The sequence below is a fragment of the Dreissena polymorpha genome, chromosome 10 (assembly GCF_020536995.1).
Source record: "Dreissena polymorpha isolate Duluth1 chromosome 10, UMN_Dpol_1.0, whole genome shotgun sequence".
NCBI lineage: Eukaryota > Metazoa > Mollusca > Bivalvia > Myida > Dreissenidae > Dreissena > Dreissena polymorpha.
Window position 1 is genome coordinate 5,559,376 of NC_068364.1, and position 22,068 is coordinate 5,581,443.

Below are 22,068 nucleotides of genomic sequence, written 5' to 3' on the forward strand. Positions count from 1 at the left end.
GCCAAAAACTTTTGGTTTATCCCCTCTTTTTCTAACTGACTTCCTTTTAAGCACATTTTGGGACATGGCTTCCAAATGACAAACACAGCTCATACCCATGTAAGATGGTAATACACGAACTTTCTGTCGTGAATGAATTTACCATTGATATGAATGTTTTAAAGAACGTTTCCTCTGTTTAAATGTATGCCTCTTTAATACTTTTCAAAGATACGAAACCTTAAGCTACATTACAAAAGATAAAACATAACTTGTATTGTTATAAACTGCGACATTATACGTGGGGAGCTTGACTTTTTTGCAATATACATGTACTATTAAGCAGCAACGCGCCTTTTTTGGAAGGCATATTATGTTCTGATGTTATGTAATCGACCTACCGGTTCGGAATACATTTTAAACTGGCGGGTGCACACAGCAGCGGATAATATGCAGGTCAAAAATAGATTTTACATCCGGTGATGCTGGTTTTGACAAACGACGCATATATACATTTATAAATGAAAGGCTTCATGAACGTTGACGTCGCTCTTAGTTACCAGAAAAATTCCCTTGTACGGATTTCAACCGTCATTGTTTACAATCTATTAAGTGCACACTTACTGGAATTGGTATAGCGTTTTTTAAAGGTGTTTGTCCAGCGCGTGTGCCGGGAAAACAGGGCTTAATGTATTTTTTTTGTTCAGCTCTATAATATTTATATCAAATCTGTATGAAAAAATGTCGGTGAACATTAATCCGGTGTTAATTTTTGAAAATATTGAGGCGTTCATTAATTATGGATCTAAAACGGAGCATTAATCCGCATATTAAAAAAACACCGGGCGTATTGCATATTAGTTCGGAGACATGAAAATATTCCGAAAGAAAGCAATAATAGGTTCAATTCTATATGAACAAGTCTCGCTGCGCACGATAACGCTCTTACTTCTCGTATATATTTGACTCTTATGAATCTTGGCAAATACCTGGTGTTTTATGTTGCTTAATCTAAATTAAAGATATGCATCTATATGTACTTTAAGCAGCATAACATGACTTCCAAATGACCAACAGCTTTTTCATATGTGAAAGAGATTGACACGAAATACCTACCCATCTATAATAAAGTTTATATGTGTACTTCAATCTTATAGTTTTAATAGCGTTTTATGTGGTGCAATATAAGTGTTTTCTTAATCATTTTACTGTAGAATTATAAAAATGCTGTACACAAAACCTGCCGACTAACTGAATCAATTCACCGATTTTAAAGAAGATGGGTCGTGGGGTGGCTGATGTACGAGATAATAGAATGTTTATCAGCCCTTTCAGTAATATTTTTTTTAATTAAAAGTATTTTATGACGTGTCGACCTTATTCTGATATGAAATTTTCTTTAACCATTCTTTTACTGTCTTTTCAGTTGATGATGGTTAAAGGGCGATAATAAGTGCATCTTTCGTTCTACTATAAAATACGTAATTAGGAATTTAAAATTAGCGGAGGACTGTGATACCATTTGCCATTCATGGACCACATGAGTTTAAATGTAGAATATGCAAGAGAGAGTCCTTCAACAGAGCCGGACTAAAACAGCAAATAAAACAAACGAACCAAACAAAAAAATGTACAGCTGATGTATTATGTGTTTTTGTTTGTTTTATTCTATTATTTCTACATAGACAAGCCTGCCATATAATTGCTATGAGTGCTACGTAATTACACGTTTTGTTCCGTATATGTGTCATGATGCTAGTTTCTGACTTTTTTATGAAAATAAACCATTACCTGTGTTACGTCATTTCTTCCAACGATGTCTCTGCATACATTTTCAATTGTATTCAGCACTTACATACATGCAAAAAAAAGATTTGGGTCGGAATGAATTCGTTATGCATTTGACATATTAACATTACTTGCGACTAGAAGGCAATGTTAGGAACGAACGAAATAATCCTTCTAAGTGAACCAATACGTTATTCCCTCAATACAAAAGTCTTAAATAATATGCATTCACATATGTATAAAAGAACAAAATACATGTGTGTATATATTGATCACTTCTACTGCAATCATATCGTGTATTGCTTTTGCACAAATCTTTCTATCCACTACAAATTCACTTTTTGCGATTATAATATAGTGATCAACTCAGAATTGGATTAAAAGAAGGTCGTCCTAAAATGTGTCACATCAAAGTCAAATACAAGTATCAGTATCGTTATGGTAAAACGTTTCAAATGTAATTGTATTAAATAAACAATTAATATTTAAGTTTTTATAAAAAAACATCCACCGATACGCATCTTCTAAGCAGGTGTCAGGTATTCCAAATTGCTTCATGTATTCCGAATCGCAACAATGGCAGTATTTGGTTACAGCAACCTTAAACAAGTATCGAAACGGCTTTACTCTTTTCTGTTTTTTTTTCATTACACTTATATTGCACGTACATGTGATTGTTTGGCGTGGTACTTCGACGTAATCTTTTTGTTTGATTGGTGGGTTTGCATGTACCTTTCGCTTTCTAGAGCGGTACACACTTCGTTACGCCGTCTTTTTTAATCTTGGCATCCTCGACATATATAACTGGCGTCTTGATATCTGGAAATAGTAAGAAGAGTATTCCGTTTAGTAGGCATAGTATTCCGTTTGATGCATATGCAAACATAAGTATGTCCATATGTGTTAAAATAGACAGGTAAGAATTACACTGTGTTAATAATACCGCCGAATGTCTTATATTACACACACTAAATGTTATCGTTAAGTACGCGATAAAACATATAATAATAAAAATTAATAATATAACAATTAATAAAAAAGATAACTCTTGATTTCCTCAAGTGAAAATGTTTTCCAAAACATTCGCACCAATGCGGAATTCATTCACGAAAGTTATTTCGCATAAAACCTATCATAGGAAAGAGTAGTTCATAATTTGGAAGTCAGGTCCCAAAATGTGCTTAAAAGTAAGTTAAGTTCCAAAAAGGGGGGTTATCCCGTAATAATTCGACATTAAATGAATGAATAGATATAAAAACGCGTCGAGATAATAAAATAATCGTGATTTATGTTATATTTTACTGTAAACAAGTACAAATACTGTTTATTGTGACAGAAAATGATATTCGAACATCCAACATCTCGAAGGTCAAGAAATTAAACAACAAATTTGTCGACGGATTTGCTTCATTAACTTTTTTATTCCGACGTCTACGGTATTGAAACAAAAAACCGAGGGGAGCACAAACACCGTAGAGCCGAAAGGAATTATTCATGTAAAAGAAATATTAATATAAACTGGCTTACCGGGTGAATATATCCGCTACTCCTTCACGAAAAACACTAAAACGACGCCATCTTGGAAGTTTTGTTCCAACTTTCTCACTTAAACGCGGTAAGATCCCGTATACGCATGCCCCCCCCCCCCCCCCCCCTGTGTTTATTCAAGCAAAGTAACATTCGTCACTAAGAACAGGATTAACCATAGACCATAATAAAAATACGGAACCATCGACCATATAAAAAATTAACAAAGGAGACGTATTAACAAAAATCAGGTTATAGTGCTTAAAGTAATAAACGTGTATGGTTGAACCAGTTAACATAATTCGTTACATGTAAACGTTTTGAAAATTGTAGCAAAGTAGTTCGACATTTAAGTATGCAAAGAATATCAGTGCTTTTGTACATGTGTTGTTTATGGCCATAATAGTGTAACGTTCATATTTTTATTCTTAATTTATGAACTTAATTAAAGTCGTCACTATGTGTCATAGATAACAACGACACATGTCATTGGTATTTCATCGTTGTTGTTTAACCCTTTAAAGTTCTAGTATTAACAAGTCGTTTGACCTTTATTTGATCGCTTAACGCAAGCAATTTGTCTTGAAAAGTGACCTAAAAGAGCTTTTTTTTTCAAAATACATCATCAAAACATGCAAACTTTATCGTTTACATTATGTTATAAAATACTCTACTGGCTATTTAGTAAACGTGATAAAAATAAATATTCGACACCACCAATTCAGTTACAAAGTCTTTGTAGTCAAATAATTTAAGAATATGTGCATACATACATACATGTAAATACATAAATGAATGGGTGTTTATGTGAGCGAGTGAGTGAGTAAAAGAATAAGGGTGAATGAGTGAGTTAAGGAAATAGGGAATGAATGAGTGAATGAATGAGTGAGTGCGAGAGTGAATGATTGAGTAAGTGAGCGGGTGGGTGGTTGGTTGTGTGAGTGAGTGAGTGAGTGAGTGAGTGAGTGAGTGAGTGAGTGAGTGAGTGAGTGAGTGAGTGAGTGAGTGAGTGAGTGAGTGAGTGAGTGAGTGAGTGAGTGAGTGAGTGAGTGAGTGAGTGAGTGAGTGAGTGAGTATGTGAGTGAGTGAGTGAGTGAGTGAGTGAGTGAGTGAGTGAGTGAGTGAGTGAGTGAGTGAGTGAGTGAGTGAGTGAGTGGCTGCACGGCTAGTTGAATGACTTGCTGGCTTGACCGACTTAGTTAAATAACGACCGACCGACCAATCGACTGGCGGACTTAACGAAGACAGACTACCAAAATTATTATACATATATATATATGAAGGTAAGGAAATTTGAATACAATACTGCAACTGTTCAATGCATCGTTTTATCGTTGCATGTAATGAGCTATTTTAATGCATAGTTTGCTCTTGTACTCAAATAATACGACAATATTATATATAATTAACATTAACATTTGATCGCCCTTCAACTATAGTTTTAAGACGTTTTAGTCTCATTATAAGATATATTGAGATGTATTTCTTGAAGCACTGAAGAATCTGAAATAATCCACAACCCACTTTTAAAATTTCAGAGTAGCAACAGCATTCACTCTTAGTTTATAAAAATAAAAAATGTTATATAGAATACTTGTGATCATTATTTTATGGAAATAATGGCATTTTATAAATTTAAGCAAGAAAGACGTTCATGATACTATCAGATACTCTGTCCCCTTACCGTGTGCGTTTTATTCAGATCAGGACTGCACATTAAACACAACGCTAATGATTAAAACTAATTTTAGAGGTTGTCAGTACATAATACGCGTCAACGAACTACTTTGGGGACATAAATTTGCGTAAATAATCATACTTAAAACCCAGCCCATACTATCTCGCAAAACACGGAAATATTAAATTAAGAGTAAATAAAGTTCATTAAACAACAAAAACTATTCCGATAAATGAAGTAAATGGAACCTATATGTATCGATTGACCTTTCGATTCGATTGTCTCGTTTTGCTAGAATTACCACCCATAAAATACAAATTAAAGACCTAACTTTGGGCTTAGTTCCAAAACAAACTTAATATCCAATACCGATATAGTGCTTTTTTGAAAATATGAAAACACAACGGATCCCAAAAAACATTTTGAACGCTTTACGTTCGCTTGTCCGGCTTCCTGGATCTTAAAAGCCAACTCTTGGACCTCCTTTGCATTCGTAAATATCTAATGTGACGCATTGGTAATGTAGACAAGGAATTGAATATCAACTGTCTTATTATGCGATCCTTAAACAAGCACACACAAAAGAGTGTCTAAGATGAAAGTTATCTGTAGCATACTTGCTGCAGTAATATGTAGAAGTATTAATTTTACGCCAACCAAACACATTATTTGCAATTAAATTCTTATCGCAAGTTAATAACCTAATTGCTGATTTTGCCTTAGGAGGTCAAATTCAAAATAATCACATAATGGGGTGAAACAGGATGCTATGTTGCCGCTTTTAAGAAAATCATAAGGTCAAATTCGAAAGAATCGGTGTCGAAACTATGTACATGTAAGCTTGAAGGTACTTACTAACTCTGTCCATCAAAACAAAATTACTTTCGAGTTCCACATAAGAAAATCCGTAAATAACACAATAAACTAAAAGAATCGGAACTTTTAACTAAACAAATATGACATACCCACGGAATGTATAACACATGAACTTATGTCTCACGATTGTGCATACAATTAAAGCCTACACACGAACGTTTGTTTTCATTAAATGTTAAAAGCATACCATTTATGTCTTAAGTACAACCTCATTTGTGCTCAAGCATTAGGTTAATAAAACATTCAATACAATTTGTCAATAATGCCATATATAAAAAACTTATTAGGTTTTCAATAACTTGTACACCCTTAAAAACTACATGGATAATCTATAAAAAGGGACACGCCCGCCGAATGTCCTAAAGTCATTTACATACATATTATACAAATAAAATGTTCATATCATTGTATACCGAGAATTACCGAACCATCAGCTTGATCGGTCATCCCATCACAATCATCTCCGCAGCACCCTTAGTCGATTTAAGTCAAGCCGGGGCCGGGAGAACTGCTGGATGAAGAGCAGGCTGGATTCCGAGCTGGACGGAGCACAGTTTAACAGATCTTTGACTGCCGAGTCAGCTGCAACATCAACGTTAACAGCACTACCAACACCAGTGCAGACATCTACTTGAAAGACCAGAAGCTGGACAAAGTGACAAGCATCAGGTTCTTGGAAGCAGCCCTGGAAAAAGATGGTATCATTATCGCTGAGGTCAGAATACGAATGGCCATGGTGACCGCAGTGATTGTCAGACTGAGACATTTGTGAACAAGCAGCTCCAACAGGTACAGGCTCAACAAGTCACTCGTAGTCTCCATTCTAATGTAAGGCTGCGAGACCTGGACACTTCACGGGGACACTGAACACAGGCTACAGGCATTTGAACAGACGTGCCCCTAAAGGCTCCGCATCTCATACATGGAGCACAAGACAAACGATCACGTCCAGAACATTAATAACAAACGACCAAAGTTGGATTTGTTTTGGTAATGTGACCAGGCAAGACCACTGGACGTTCCTCCCCTTAAATGTGTTACTCTCAGTAGCCCACAACAGGCCTGAGAGGCGAAGGATCTCTGTAACGTCGTTCATCATTTCATCAAATTATAAAATCTTAATGCGTGTTTAAACTTCTGACACATCTCAATAGTTATTTACTTTCATTGACTATTTCTACCAAACAAATATTTTCTAGATCCTCATAAAATTGTTCATACTTCCTTTAAAGTTATGGCAATAGTCTTTACTAATTTTGATTTGATTTATTTTTCAAATGGCATTGTATATACACATATATAATCAATGTGTGCGTGTATTTATCCTTTTTGTATACACTGTTTCCGAAACAATGTCGACCTAGGCTGTTGGTCTTCTGGAGGTATTTCAAATTACATGTGTAGTTGGTTTCACCGAGTTTCACTAAGCCATACGTCCTTGTTTGAACATACGTGATACATACACGTTGTACATTTTCTTGATGTGCTATTAATTTTGAATATATACTTAATGTATGTACTTTGTTTAATTTGCATGTATTATGTCATTACAGTAATCATTAGACAAGAGGAATATTAAATTCATGCACATATATCCTTAGTATCAAAATCTCAATGGAGCTAATGTGTCAGCGTGCGTGGTATTTTATATGCAAATTTGGAAACAGTTAACGTTGTGATCTCTTGTATTTTAGGTTGCTTAGGAATGTGTACCCCTGATAATTACCATGCACATATATTATGTGTTTGATGCAAAATTAAAATTATTTATCAACTGTATTCATGATTTAATATATAAATAAATATTAAGTGTTACAGTAGTGACGGATAAACTTTAAGAGTTTTGCATTTATTACATTATTGCTGTAGGGTAGCACAAAAATATCATTAGTTTTTACATTTATTGTGTACCGTTTCTGTCAAATTTGCGTTTACGCACTAAATACAAAAGTATGTGTGAATGCAGTTAAACACTTGTTTCCGCGGTCACGTATTCATTGGCCTTACATTAACTCTTGACCAACTGGCATTCAGGTAAAAACTAAATTATACTGCTAATGAAGAGTTGATAAGATATTATTATGCACACTATTTGCTTTTAGTGCGTCGTCCGAAGTCCTTATGTCGTCAACAATAAAATATCAAAACTTACAACATTGTGGCAGTCAATTGAATCATCGTACGATAAAGAGGATACAACGTACGTTGATGAGTAAAGTTTAGCGGAAGAAATATATTGTCATTTCCAAGAAATAACATCCTTGTTTATCATTTCCTGACTTTGGTAATGTCAACTTATTTTTGGAAGAACTTTTTTGAGTCGTTGGAGATTTCATTGCTATTTCTTAACATACATTTTAGCAAAGCCATATATGCGCCCTTATGACAAAGCCTGCATTTGAAACTTTGGGTCACCAAGCATATCTTTGTATATTTGTTTATTACGAGTAATGTAACAAATATAGTGAGCTCATTGCTACAGAAAATTTTAAGTATGTGTTTTCGAGTTGATGAATTTTGCAAAGAATGGTCTAATCGTTATATTTTATTTACGATTTGTAGATTTTCTCAGCTTAGTCTTAGAATGTTCATTGACAAATGTGGCCCAACAATCCCACCAGAAATCAAAAACAATTATGGGATTAACATGAACTAAAACAAACTAAAACAAATTGGATGTACTGTAAAGATGAGTAAGTTGTTTGTGAAATTAAAAAAAAGGCATTAAATCTGGAAGTATGGTACATTAAGTTTCCCAGTTATATTGATACATAATTAAGCTTTATTCAAACTGTGTCCCTACTTATTTCGATAAAAGTCGGGTGAAATTAATCTTTAAACATTTGAACAAATACATTTGATGAATAGTGCAATTTATTTGACAATGTGCTTTTTACAATGCTTTCGAAACGGATCCGTTAAATCAATCATTTTTAGAACGTGTGTTCAGCAAAGACAGGTAAATGTGGTGTGCAAGCAAACTGAAACCGCTAACCACTAACCCTATTTCGCTTAAACACGAGTTATCACAATTATCTTCATTAAGTAATCTAGTTACCCTCCAGTAACTTATCAATGTCATGTCAATCATAAATCGAAAAATCATCGTTTGAAACACTTTAACTTTGCCATACATGCGTTAAACGATATGTTGTAAGCAGGAAGTCACTATTAAGTATCTCTTCCGATTGACCAAAATACAATAGCTCATGTGTATATATCATCTCCACATATTAACAAAACTATAAAAACAAGAATACCAGAATACATGACAATCTTACAGGCGTATCGATGTAACCGTCGAATACAAATGGTCTAACACATGTGTTACTTATTTTACAAGTCTTTATTACAGATTGTCGAAATGGCATTTTTTCAACATGTCAGACATTGAAAAAATAACAAACTGTTTGTAATAACACTCATGATGCAGACTCATACTGAAAAAAGTAGCTCTGTTAACGAACAATCATATTTTGAAATTGAAACAGTAGTGAGCGTTACAAACGCTTAACATATGACTAATCTACAAGTTTTACAATTTGTAAAATATATTCAACACATGGATCAGTTATTCAAAGATTCAAATGCATACCCTACTGTAATAGTATTTAAGTCCAAAGAGCAATTGTTTGAGCCTTCAAGAAATATACACCTTTTTGTTCCCTCTATAGTGTTGTTATTTAAATGGGGATCTACTGTCCAGATGTGAAGAAGAACATTTAATGTATAAACGATCATAACGGCGCGTAAATTTACTGATTTTTAGGCAGAGCATGTGTGAAATTTGAAGTCTTCCGTAATACGCATGGATATAGCCAATATATTTGAAAGCTTGGATAATTTGATTTAAGGATGGTCTTTACTTTATATGTTAATTTTTACATAAATTTTGTTATTGCCAATGATCACGGCTGGATTAAAACAATGATAATATAACGAATATCATATATTCGATATATATGTATATAAGTAATAATTGAAACTATTATATTACTCATTATCCTTTTGCTGAAAAAATCGTTTAAGTATGTTTATTAATTCATACGGGTTGTTTTATAATTAAAGCACACGCCTTTTAGCATGTATGCACCAACGTGAGAAACGAAGGTGAACATAATATATTCCATACAATTGTTGTTAATACTGGTATAACGAATTTAGTACACAATGTGAATGTACAACAGAATCAATTCACATACATTTTTAGCATTAAAAGCACATATTGTTAAGGAACAAGCAATTTTATATTTAAATTTCACGGTTAAGATTTGTAATGATTCGTCATCTGAAAGAAATAAGAATGTCAAACAGTTAAGTGTTTTAAAGGGATGCAAACACAGCTGTTTCAGAATGAATATCAGTTATATTGTAGTCAAACGTTAAGCAAGCCAATGATTAATACGAAATTGTCCAATTATAATTGATTTGTCGGGAACAGTGGTTGTCATGCATATTATAAAACGCGTTTATATAGTATTTAAGAATATTGAAAACTAATGCATTGCGACTTAAATTGAATTCGTTCTGTATATACAAAACCCAATTTCTTTTAGGTTTATTGCATCAGAAGCTTACCACATGTTGAAACACTATAAAGTATCTAACCTTTTGATAGAAGCTTAGTCTTTGTCCAATGTTGTTGGATCCATAGTAATGAAGTCCACGCTATTGGGCATGTCATTCGATGGGTGGACATTGAAGGAAAATGATGTGGAGGCATGCAAAAGATGTTTGTGTGTTGGTTTATTTGGAAATTTCATCATCTTTCAAAATTATGTCGTATCGCGAGGGTCACTTTACCTACTTTACTTTTTATTTGTAAGCGTGTTTATCATTACTACGTGTACATAACGATTCCAGTAACGTAACTGAAACTGTAATAATAAACAATGTAAAATAATGACAAATGTGTTATTTTATTATGATCTAACTAGAAAAAAAATGCAAATAACCAAACGTCTATCAAATCAATTAGACAAACTATGAAGAGGATCGCCATACAATGTCGATTAAATGTCACTAACTGTTTATCAAACCAGATTGAAAATATAGCGGAGCGGAACAGTTAATTTACATCATCCATTCATAAAAAAGTAGGATTCTTTTATTTAAATAATATGCCAATAACCATACATTTTATTGAATGATATTTTTTAAAGAATAACAGGTTACTGCCAGATCTTTTTGTAATATATCATACAAGGCTTAGAATAATATAACGGCGTGGTTTGCGGAGTCGTTATTGCATTCGTGCCGAGCCTGTTAAAAATATATATACACATATTGTCTGCTTTACTATTGTTGCCCTTACGCATGTTGTGTTAATTAATCTGTATACACTTTCAATCATGAGTTCTTGCAAATCGTTAAAATCAGCTTGTGTAGATTCACATGTTTACAATATACCTTTCTTCAAACATGAGAAGTAGGCAGTCAATATTTTTTTTATATCAAAATTGTATTATAATGCAAAGTGTGTGATTACTTATGTAGCATTCAAGTTTGAATCATAAAACTACAAAAAGAAACAGTAAATGTAAGTAGTATATGTTTAAGTTTAAATGTTACATAATTATATATATATATCTGATACAAATACAATTGATTCACGTGAATATTTTTTACACTTGTTATGTGCAGCGTAGTGGGAAATTTTTGCAGCACAGCTTTAACACAAGAAATTACAATTATTTGTTTTTATTTGCATTTACCATTCCAAACAGTGAACATGTTTATCTTTAATATGTCTCCTGGCTATGTTTCTGTTATTTCATTATTCCTATATTTGAACTTTGCCGTAATGTTTGCTTACTTTAGAAATGTATGTGAGAACATTGTTGTCAATTCAGAATTCACGTATTAAAATAATAAATATTATCGGATGTAATGAAGTAGTGCAATGTATTGGAAAACGGATAATTATCTAAAAGAGATTTTAAACCTTTTTCATTTCTATTCAGAGTTTAACGAAATTAAGATTAGTGTATAAAAGAGTAATATCACGACTTTCAACGTGCGTTGTGATATCGGAATAGATAATCGAAATACACGGGAAGAGGACAATTAAAACGAGCGAGGCATGGTATAGGAGAGATAATCCTGGGTTATGGTTCGGTAAGGGTTAGGGTTAGGGGTCGTGTTAGGGTTAAGGTATCGGTTATGACTAACCCTTACCCAAACCCGACCCCTAACCCTAATCCTTACCCTTAACCTAAACCTCTAGCCCCGATGCGCATAACAATACCATGCCTCGCTCGTTGTCGTTGTCCGCTTCCGGAAATACACAGACATATATCTTCTCCGTCAAACATGCATTAATGTACACGAACATCTCCGAAAAGATATAAATGTAAAATTATGTTTAAATGTACATATGCAATTTGTTTCTGTCTCAGTATTACTTAAAATCAAAATGTATGCGTACCCTGAACTATTTTTGTATTATTCAATTTAAATATTAGGGATGTCAACGAATATCCGAATATCCGAATATTCGGTCCCGGACCGAATATTCGGATACTATTTTCCGAATCGAATATTCGGAAGAAAAAAATAAAAAAATCGAGTAATTTCAAAGACTTTGTATTCGTGAAATTTGCTTCAAACATTGTACAAAAAGTCGTTCCTCGTGTCATAATGTTTAGTCCGGATAATTCGTCGCTATGGTGATGACAGTATACCGGTCATAAATCCCGCTAATTGCCTAACAAAGACAGTCACTTTGTGTCAAAATTATGATAGGTTCTAATCGCATCGGCAATCAAAACACCGACCTGCACTTGATCCAATGACTCGAATTACATTTAAAATTATCAAAGATTAAATGAGTAAAGGAAAAGCCGACTTGGTGTAAAAAAACAAATAAGACCGTATGGCAATTAAAACACCGACCCGTCTTGATCTAATAACTCGAATTACATTTAACATGATAAAAGATTAAATAAGTAAAGGAAGTGCCGACTTGGTGTGAAAAACAAAAAAGATCGTATGGTTATAATCACGTTGTCCAATCAAAAAAGCTTTTAGAAAATAATTTACTCAACCTCTAACCGAGCAAGAGAATTCTGACGAACTTCAGAGATATTTGCTTGTGAAAATGGAGCCAACCGCTAAACCTCTTGACTGGTGTAAACGTCACGAGAGCGGATTTCCTCAAGTCGCGTATGTTGCTAGGAGTGTTCTATATGTACCTGCAACTTCTATGCCATTTGAGCGCATATTCTCAACCACTGGATTGCTCATAAATAAACTAAGAAATAGACTCGCCAGTGATCTGGTCGACGCAATCGTGTTTTTAAATAAGAACAATGTTCATGTGCCCAGTGACGCCGATCCGAGTGACTTTTAAATGTGGCAACGGTGTTTTGTTTGCATGTGTTCGCTATGTAAATAATACGTTTAAGTTCAGTTCAAATTATTTATAGATCTAACTGTTTTGTCATGTAATTATTTTGTCGTCATGCAAATATTATGTTTTTCGTTCTATTGTTGATGTACAATATTAAAGCACGTGTTCGCTATGTAAATACTATCTTTAAGTTTAGCTTAAATTATTTATAGATCTAACTGTTTTGTTATGTAATTGTTTTGTCGTCATGTAAATATTATGTTTCTCGTTCTATTGTTGATTTACAATATTAAAAGTTTAAAAACAGTTTTCGTCATTCAATTTTAACAATTAGCGACGGCAATGCTGTGTCAATATTTAGTCACTTCCGGGGAACTTCCGGTAAAAACGAAAGTAGAATTCATGGAGTAATGGTACGGTAAACATAGTTGATTTTTTTCTAACAGATGTTGACCGAATATCCGAATATTCGTTCGGAAGGATGACCGAATATCCGAATACCAATATCGGTATTCGTTGCCATCCCTATTAAATATACATCTCGTTAAACTATAAAATACAAGGTTATACATTTACTACATTAACATTTCAATTATTGTTATTAAATCATAAACTCTTGGTATCAGTGTTGAATGTTGACACGAAAGCACAATCAAGAGACTTAACTTACCTTATCTGCTTTGTCAATAATAGCTTTCTTCTCATGATCTGGTAAACGACAAACTTGCTGCTTCGTTTCTCTGTAAAACTTTGTACTTTTTGCAAATATGAGTTTATGTGTTGCGTCTTCCAGCGTTTTTTAATATTATTTAATGGATCTAGGTTCGTGTTTGCCTTATCGTCTGCCTTTTTGACGGAATACCATAAACGTAGCTTTAAACAATTATTTTAAAATGGTTTTCTGTATAATTTTACTTGATCTTCTAATAGCTTGTCCGTTCTTAAATATACGCAAATAACATAACAGTTTGTATTATCAGAAGGAGATATTTTACCTTACGTAATGCAATTATTGTTCACTTTTACATTTCGTTCTGAATGTGTAACAGTTTTGCATTAAAAACATTTCCACCGTTTACTGTATCAGTTTTTGTTGTAACTCCATACATACTGATTGAACACCTAAACACTATAAATAAACGATTGGCTGAATAAATAAAATCTGTAAACTATGTGTCCGCGCACCGTCTTTTTATTTTAATCCGCGTTATTATGCTGTTGTGTAGAATACAGATACTAATGCACAACCACTGACTCATCAGCTGGGAACTGCCCATCAACAAGTGTTTCTATCCTTTAATCCCAAGTCACTCTCCAGGCAGCGGATCCGCAGTGTTGACCAAACACTACGGGTAAGTGGTTAAGCGTCCAGCTTTTCTCTTCTCTCATCAACCACAGCCAGTTGGATGCTATTTCTGCAGCTTGTCCAAGTATACCTACATCTTTCTTCCTGTTACCTCCCTTGACCCCACTGTTACCACCAGTCTTCCTTTGGCGACCTTGAACTCTTCAACTAGTGAGGCCATTTGAAGTTGAAGTGTGTTCTGCCATACAGTCCAATGGTGGTGAAACTAAGAGGGACATCAATCCATCGCCGGAGATGCTGGTTGATTACTCTCTTACTTTACTCAGAGGTACATAGCGCGTTAAGAGTAATGAACTCAAATGCAATGCATAAATATTTATTTCACAGTCAATACCATCCATGAAACTAAAATAAAAAAGTAGTTTTGTTCTTTACAATAGGTATTCCTCTTAGGGATTGCTATCTGAACACTTGTGCCAAAGAATGAAACATATAATGACAAAAAGAATGTTATTTAATCTTCATGTCACCTTGTCTTCCTCTTCTTAGTTTTACTTATAGCTTACCTTATTTGTTGCAAATAAAAGCGTAAACATGCTCCCGTTATGAGATAAACTTTTGCCCATGACCTCTTTGTATATTACACCTCGACTGAACTTAATTCTTTGTGCCTCAGATATAATTGTGTATAATTGGAACCGCATTGAATTTAAAGCTGCTATGAAACATAATACAAACCATTAATTTTCGGAGGAAATGAAAACTTATGTTCAAACATACACTTTTTATTTTAAGTATTCCCACTGCATGTAAATAAGAATTCAGCGGAGTACCATACAGTGTCTGATGAAGTAAGCATGCAAGAGGTTTTACCACAATTGTTTGTCTTCATCGAATTTGTCTAATTTTAGAATTAGGAAAACCCAAGACAAACAACAATATTTACTATGAGTTGTTATATCGTACAAGGTTAAACTTGTACACTTTTTTGCTTTCTTACACGCTTTTGAACGTATTGCATTTGCTGTTCGTATCGTTAATAAATAGGCAAAGTTTACCTATTAGCTAACATATTAGGGTATGTAACATGTACTCGATATTACCATTCCAAAGCTGAACAATTATAATATAAATTATTACGTCTTGCAATGCATCGTTTGTAAAATTGTTAGAGAAAAAAAAACAATTCCGTCTTACTATTTATCTGTATTACTGTATATATGTTCCCCTCGTTATAAATGATTAATCTCCCTTGACACCTGATGATCTAATGGAAAACAAGATTGCGACGTCCATGCCGAGACAAGTATTGTCGCCGTTCTATACAAGAAAGTGATAAGCATTTATTTCGTATGAATATTTGGTCTGTATCTTGACTTTACTCGCAACGAACTTTCTAGCGAGATCACAAAATGACAGCTCCCGCTCAGAAAATTCGTAGCGAAAAAAGTCGAGATATAAAGCGAATATTAATACGAAATAACGCTAATCACTTTCTAATTGATGTTACTGGAAAAGTATATTAGCGGCATTTAGAAATTGAAGAAAGGGTATAAAACGGCAAAAACTACTTGTTTCGGCAGGGACGTTGTTTTGCTTCACGGCGACAGAATTTATATTCAAATGTATAATGTAAACATTTGTGTATCAATATGAATAATATGAACCGTGAATTTCGCAAAAAGTATATAGCATTCGACAAGGATTGTTCATGTTATTTTTGAAGCATTGCGTGATAAACTTTTCTTTCTTAAACACGTTAGCAGTGTGCTCTATACCTGTATACTTTGTATACAATGAACGCTAGTCTTCACGAATATACAACTACGAAACTAGTGAATGATAAAGTGATAGAGTCAGCAATTGAGTGAATTACAGAGTGAGTGAGTGAGTGAATGATTTATTGATTTAGTGAGTCGGTAATCGAATAAGAGAATGAGAAAGTAAGTGAGTAAGTTAGCGATAAAGTAAGCGATTTAGAGATTGGGTGTTTAACTGAGTGAGCGATTTGTTTACCGACCATCCGATCGACTGACTGACTAACCGAACGGGTGTGAACAAACTACCAAAATAACAATAACATTTATAACACTAACATATATAACACAACAGATCGTGAAACTGTTCTCTATGTACATATTCACGAGGTTTTATTCAATTCACTCATTCGGACCAGAGGTATCCTGAACAGGGTAGTTGCATTCCTCGCGGTCTTCAACCGGATTTGTTACAGCCGGGTTTTCGCCCTGAACAAAGATGCAATATACTTCGATTACTTACAGTGTTAATTATAGTTTTGTTCTTTTTTAAAGTTTCTTTGGTGATGTTCCATATTTTATAAAAACATGCTGTATATGGATAATTTATTAATTGCTTTCCAAAGAGAAAGTAAGAAAATGTTAATACAAATAAATGTAATAAAATAAAAAATAAAATAAAAAATAAAATATTGCTGTAAATTGTGTTCAAGATATCATCTTTCAGTGTTCCAAGTATTCTTGCAGATCTAATAACTAGGCATAGTAACACCAGCAGAAGCATACAAGCATTTGAAAGAGATAATTAATCCAGTATCACGTGCAGTCAAATACCAACACAAACTTTGCTACAAGTATCCACAAATATTTGAACGTCATTTTGTATTTAAAAGTAGACAAAGCTAGTACCTAAATGTAAGACGACAGACAAGAACAGATAGTTAATGCTGCCACATTCAGTTAACAATGTATGAACCACTTTGAGTATAACAGTGCAATCTAGAAATTGATTTACATTATATGGTGTATTCATTCGAACAAATATTTAAAGAATGTTATATTAATATTTCCATCACCTGCATTATTTCCATAATGGACATAGCGTAGTCTGTTACATTTTACTGTAAAATAATAAAGTTCCAAATCTATAACTATTCCAGATACACATTCGCAAAAAATCGATGAAAATTATACGACATTCGGGGTGTTGTAGCTAATACAAACAACGCAATTAGTTTCAAATATATTTAGTATAAAATGTAACATCAATGTGAAAAAATGAACAAAAACATAGAATTTCGTGTTTCTTATGGCATTTACTATGCATGTTTTCAAAGAGCTGCTATCGAAGCCGAAATATTCAGTACAGGTGGACTACAAATAGTTGTATATAATATATAAATTAAGAAAGCATTACGAAATGAATACACAAAGTAAAACACATGTTGCAAGGGCATACTTAACTGAGTCGTTCAACGAAAAACACACTGTTATTGGCCAAAATATTCGTTTAGAATGTTTATATACTAATATGAAATGACTGTAATCAGCGCTAATAACACTTCAATTACATTTTTCGTGTAACGACTCATACACATATTGCTGATTAGTATCTAAATATAAACATTTTAATTTGTGTATATGTATATACATTACCATCAACACAGTTGAATCTGCATTTCAATGAATAACGTTAAAAGAACCCAATGATAAATTTATATTAAAAATTGTCTTCTGTACAACGTACAATATGAATTTGGTAAATGTTATGGTGTTTGTTAAAATGTAGAAATAAACACAATACTAGACACATTGTAAGTCATGACATAATTCTTGTTACCAACCGCTGGTTTTAACTACGCCAGTCGATATATAACCTATATTATACAGGACAATACATGAACCTAAATGTTTAACACACAATTTTGTTAAGCTGCACTAAACGCTTTCGCATAGTTTCAGTTGTGTTTAAACAAGTTATTGTTTATTTGCCACCCTCTTATTCATTTCCAACATGTTGTGGTAAAACGTATCGGAAAATAAAACAGGATTGATTTATTTTAAACTGAAAAAGTGTTTTTTTTATTCGTTTTTCATGTAGATCAGTGACAAAAAATTCGTAACACCATCATGGGTAAATGTATTATTTCTTAATAGTAGAGCATAAAGTCGTTGAAAATTGGTCGCTTGCTAAACGAAAGGTATTTATTTACAGAAATAGCAAGAATACGTACTGACGGACAGGCCCAGGCCACTGTCTCTGTCAACTGAAAATACAAACAATGATTTATGGAATAATTACCTGATATAGACCGCAGTAGTAAAATAACAATCAAAATATATAAAATACGTGAAATGTAAAATGTCTCAATCTTTGTTATGAAGGAATCATGTTTTCCGACAAAACAAGTTTTTGGCTAACGATTTAAATGTAAAATCACGATTTCACCAGAAGAACCAACCTTTTACTGATATCACCGTATTCTAAATTTGGAGAAATTAAAATATAGCTGATTCTATAAAGATGACTAAGAAGAACATGTTAAGAACAGAATAACGCAATACAGTAGTGTGGTTACTAACCTTGCATATGTGCAAAAGATATATGGTAAATGGTAAAGGCGAGTCAATTATATCTATTAGGAAACACAGACATAAGTAACCAAATATTTAATTGTGCAACAAACAATTTTTTATTCATCCTATACGTCGATTAGACAAACACCGCAAATAGTTAACATATTTGTTTAAAAAAACTATAGACAACAAAACAAAAAGAACTTAAAAATAATCTATAAACATTTTATTTGTTATTTCCGTTAGTAACGCTTACGGTAAATTAAGATGTAAGTTAAGATGTTTGTGCAAAAGACTTTTGAGCATACGTTTCAGCGTCTATTGCACTGCACGCCAACAAGTCACAAAAAGTATTAGGTTATCGCACATATATTTGATTCTGGCAAGAGTGTATTAGTTATCAGCATGCCTTTTTAATTGCACTATCTAGAGTTAAGTTTATTTGCTTAGATTGACCTGCATACGTCTGCGCATGTTAATTGGCTGCTGTTATAGGACGGAACATTATTTGCAGAAACAAGATAACCACGGAGTTTACCGTGATTATATTGAGTTTTGTAGCGGGAAACGAAAACCACACGTATTGCTAATTCGATTGCTTAGCTTCAAACGCTTCGCCAAATCATTAAAAGGCGTAACGGTAATATTTTTTCTTAAAACCATTAATCGGAACATACAAACATGCTTACATATTATTCGGCCCGCATTATTTCTGAGGCGGTGCAAACTATTTCTGTATAAAATCACTTTAGTTTAAACTACACATAATACTACACAAAAAAACTTTTACGGTATTTTCGTCCTGTGTGTTCTCTATTTGGCACATCTCCAATTTCTGGATGCGTCAACATTTTCAGGCCTGAAGCCTGTTCCTCAACGCTCTCTACAGATTTGCGAATCGCTGCAGCTGCATCCATGATCTGTTTTAATAACAAGTGTTTCAGATACATATGTGTTCAACTTTTGTTATGTACAACTTGGAGTTTCGGTGCGCAGTTTAATCAGTATGAATCCCAATTATTTGCATTTACCGTTCACAGACCACAGTGACCAAAGCAAGAAACACGTTAATCCCTATTCTCATGATTATTTTTCTAGAGTTATATTTTCCTTTATTTGATCGTGACGTAAATCAACGCTTTATTACCAAACGGAGGAGAGTTACTTTGCATTCAATTTAGAATGCATTAATGTACTTAATATGCTCGGGTGGAATGTAGTAGTTAAATACGTTGGAAAAACGATAATAATACAAGTTACTATCGAAGTAGCAGCGTATCATGAAATCTTCCAATAAGCATTAAATGTTGACATTAAATCATATTTATAAACACACAAAACTTACCATATTTGCTTTGTTAAAAACAGCTTTCTTGTCACTGTCTGGTAAACTACTAATGTTCTGCTTCGTTTCTCTGCAAAACCTTTTACTTTCGGCACTTTTATGATTGAGTGTGTCTGAAGTGTCTTCCAGCGTTTTTTGAATATCAGTTAATATATCTAGGTTCCTGTTAGACCCACCCTCTGCCATTATGACGGATTAGCATAACAATATCTTTAAACAGTTTTTGAGTTGTGGTTTATATCACTTCACGTATTCTTTGAATAGCATATTTGTTTTTGAAACGATAGTAAAGCTTCAAATTATCAACTGGCGATCTTTTAGGTTACTGAATGCTATTATTGTTAACGATACTTGCAGTACTTCAACTTTCAGCTTAACCCAAAAGGTTTATGAGAGCCGTAAAAGCAAAACTTATCATAGGCTCTAGGAGTCCATTGATATGAACTATGTTAACGTCAACAAGCCTTACTTAATCTTAATCTTTATTTTTCACTTAATCCTTTCAAGTATTTGAAGGTTTTCTAACACCACAAATACTGTTTTATTACGAATACGTTAATATAATGTTCGACTTAAACTATAAAAAACACGTGAATTAATATGTGATCGCGCATGATATAAAACTCCACTTCATAGTGTTACCAATAAAAAAACATATATGTGTTTTTGTTATGTTAGTTACCATAGTGTAAGGTAGCTATCGCGGTTTTAAGTCATGAACTTAAAAACGATGTATTTAAATTCACAATGTTCACAATACAATCCATCCTTTTGTGATAATACTGCTATCAAACAAATTTGTGTTTAAAAAGTATTCCTCTTTTCGAATGATATCTGAACAATACTATGACAATAAGTGTGATTTGTTTTTCATGTCACATATCCTTCCTCGTCTTAGTTTCGAATCGTAGATAACCTCATTTGTAGCAAATACAAGCATAAACATATACATTTAAAGAGAGTATGCACGATTTTGTCAAACATTTATGAATTTATTTACAATCTGTAAACAACTTATTATACATATATTATACATATATTTCAATATAAAGTAAAATAAAAGTTAAGAAGAACATATGTCGATAAATGCGAAATAAGCCATAGATTTAATTCAGATATCGAAAATGTATGTACAGTCAAAATCGCCAGCATGTATATCATGCAGGTACGATGTGAATCTAAATTTAGTTTTACGGATCATTTAATTTCCTGCAACGATATCTATTCATACGACACACGAACACTAACTCCGATCCTAATAAAAAGACAAATGCTTCGGTTATTGTAGGAAAATATGTACGAAATATCTTCGTCACAATCGGATCGGGGCGCTTATTTGTCTTTGCTGCATTTTATGAAATTCGTCTTCAATGTTGTAACATATTTTATCAATATATATTACAATTGAACACATACACAAATCCTAAGAGATAAACCTTTGCCTACGACATAATTGTATATTATACCTCGATTGCATTTATTTTCTTATGCCTCTTATATTATCATGTATAATTGATAGTCTTAGTGAAATTAACACTGCAAAGCACCATGATAACGCCTTTGGAGTGAATCAATGCTGCAATTTTGATTCAAATTCAAATTATTTTACTGTATTTGAATGGAAGTTCAGCGTTACTTTTATGTAATATTATATTGTCTGATGAAGTAAGCATACACAAAGTTTGCACTTGATTACCATTGGCTAATGGCAAGCTCGTACCGATTAAATAAATTTAACATTAGAAGTGTAAAAACCCAAGATTGATAACATGTTTGCCATTAATTGTTAAATTGTAAATGTTCAAAATTAAAATCGTAACTGATACTCGTTGTGCAAGTTGTACAATTTACATGGCAAAATAATACGCACTTGTTCTGATACTG

The 22,068-nt window shown here is 33.2% G+C and overlaps 1 protein-coding gene across 2 annotated transcripts; it reads right to left on the bottom strand.

Moving 5' to 3' along the window:
- Positions 1-16,576: 16,576 nt before the first annotated feature.
- Positions 16,577-21,055, bottom strand: LOC127847928 (uncharacterized). 2 transcript variants are annotated; one of them, XM_052380159.1, is made up of 5 exons: positions 20,185-21,055; positions 19,630-19,759; positions 18,497-18,529; positions 17,919-17,935; positions 16,577-16,751 (listed from the first exon to the last, which is right to left on the bottom strand). In XM_052380159.1, exons 1-5 carry the CDS (start codon positions 20,368-20,370, stop codon positions 16,665-16,667), a joined length of 453 nt encoding a protein of 150 aa, XP_052236119.1. In that variant the 5' UTR covers positions 20,371-21,055; the 3' UTR covers positions 16,577-16,664. The 2 variants fall into 2 exon arrangements, with proteins under 2 accessions (XP_052236119.1, XP_052236120.1); XM_052380160.1 differs by lacking the exon at positions 17,919-17,935.
- Positions 21,056-22,068: the final 1,013 nt, after the last annotated feature.

Coding starts and splice junctions, on each gene's coding strand:
- LOC127847928 (XM_052380159.1), bottom strand. CDS start 20,370: ATGGCAGAGGGTGGGTCTAACAGGAACCTAGATATATTAACTGATATT. Junction 19,760..20,184: donor TTTTTAACAAAGCAAATATG/GTAAGTTTTGTG, acceptor TTATTAAAACAG/ATCATGGATGCAGCTGCAGC. Junction 18,530..19,629: donor ACACACAGGACGAAAATACC/GTAAAAGTTTTT, acceptor TTGTATTTTCAG/TTGACAGAGACAGTGGCCTG.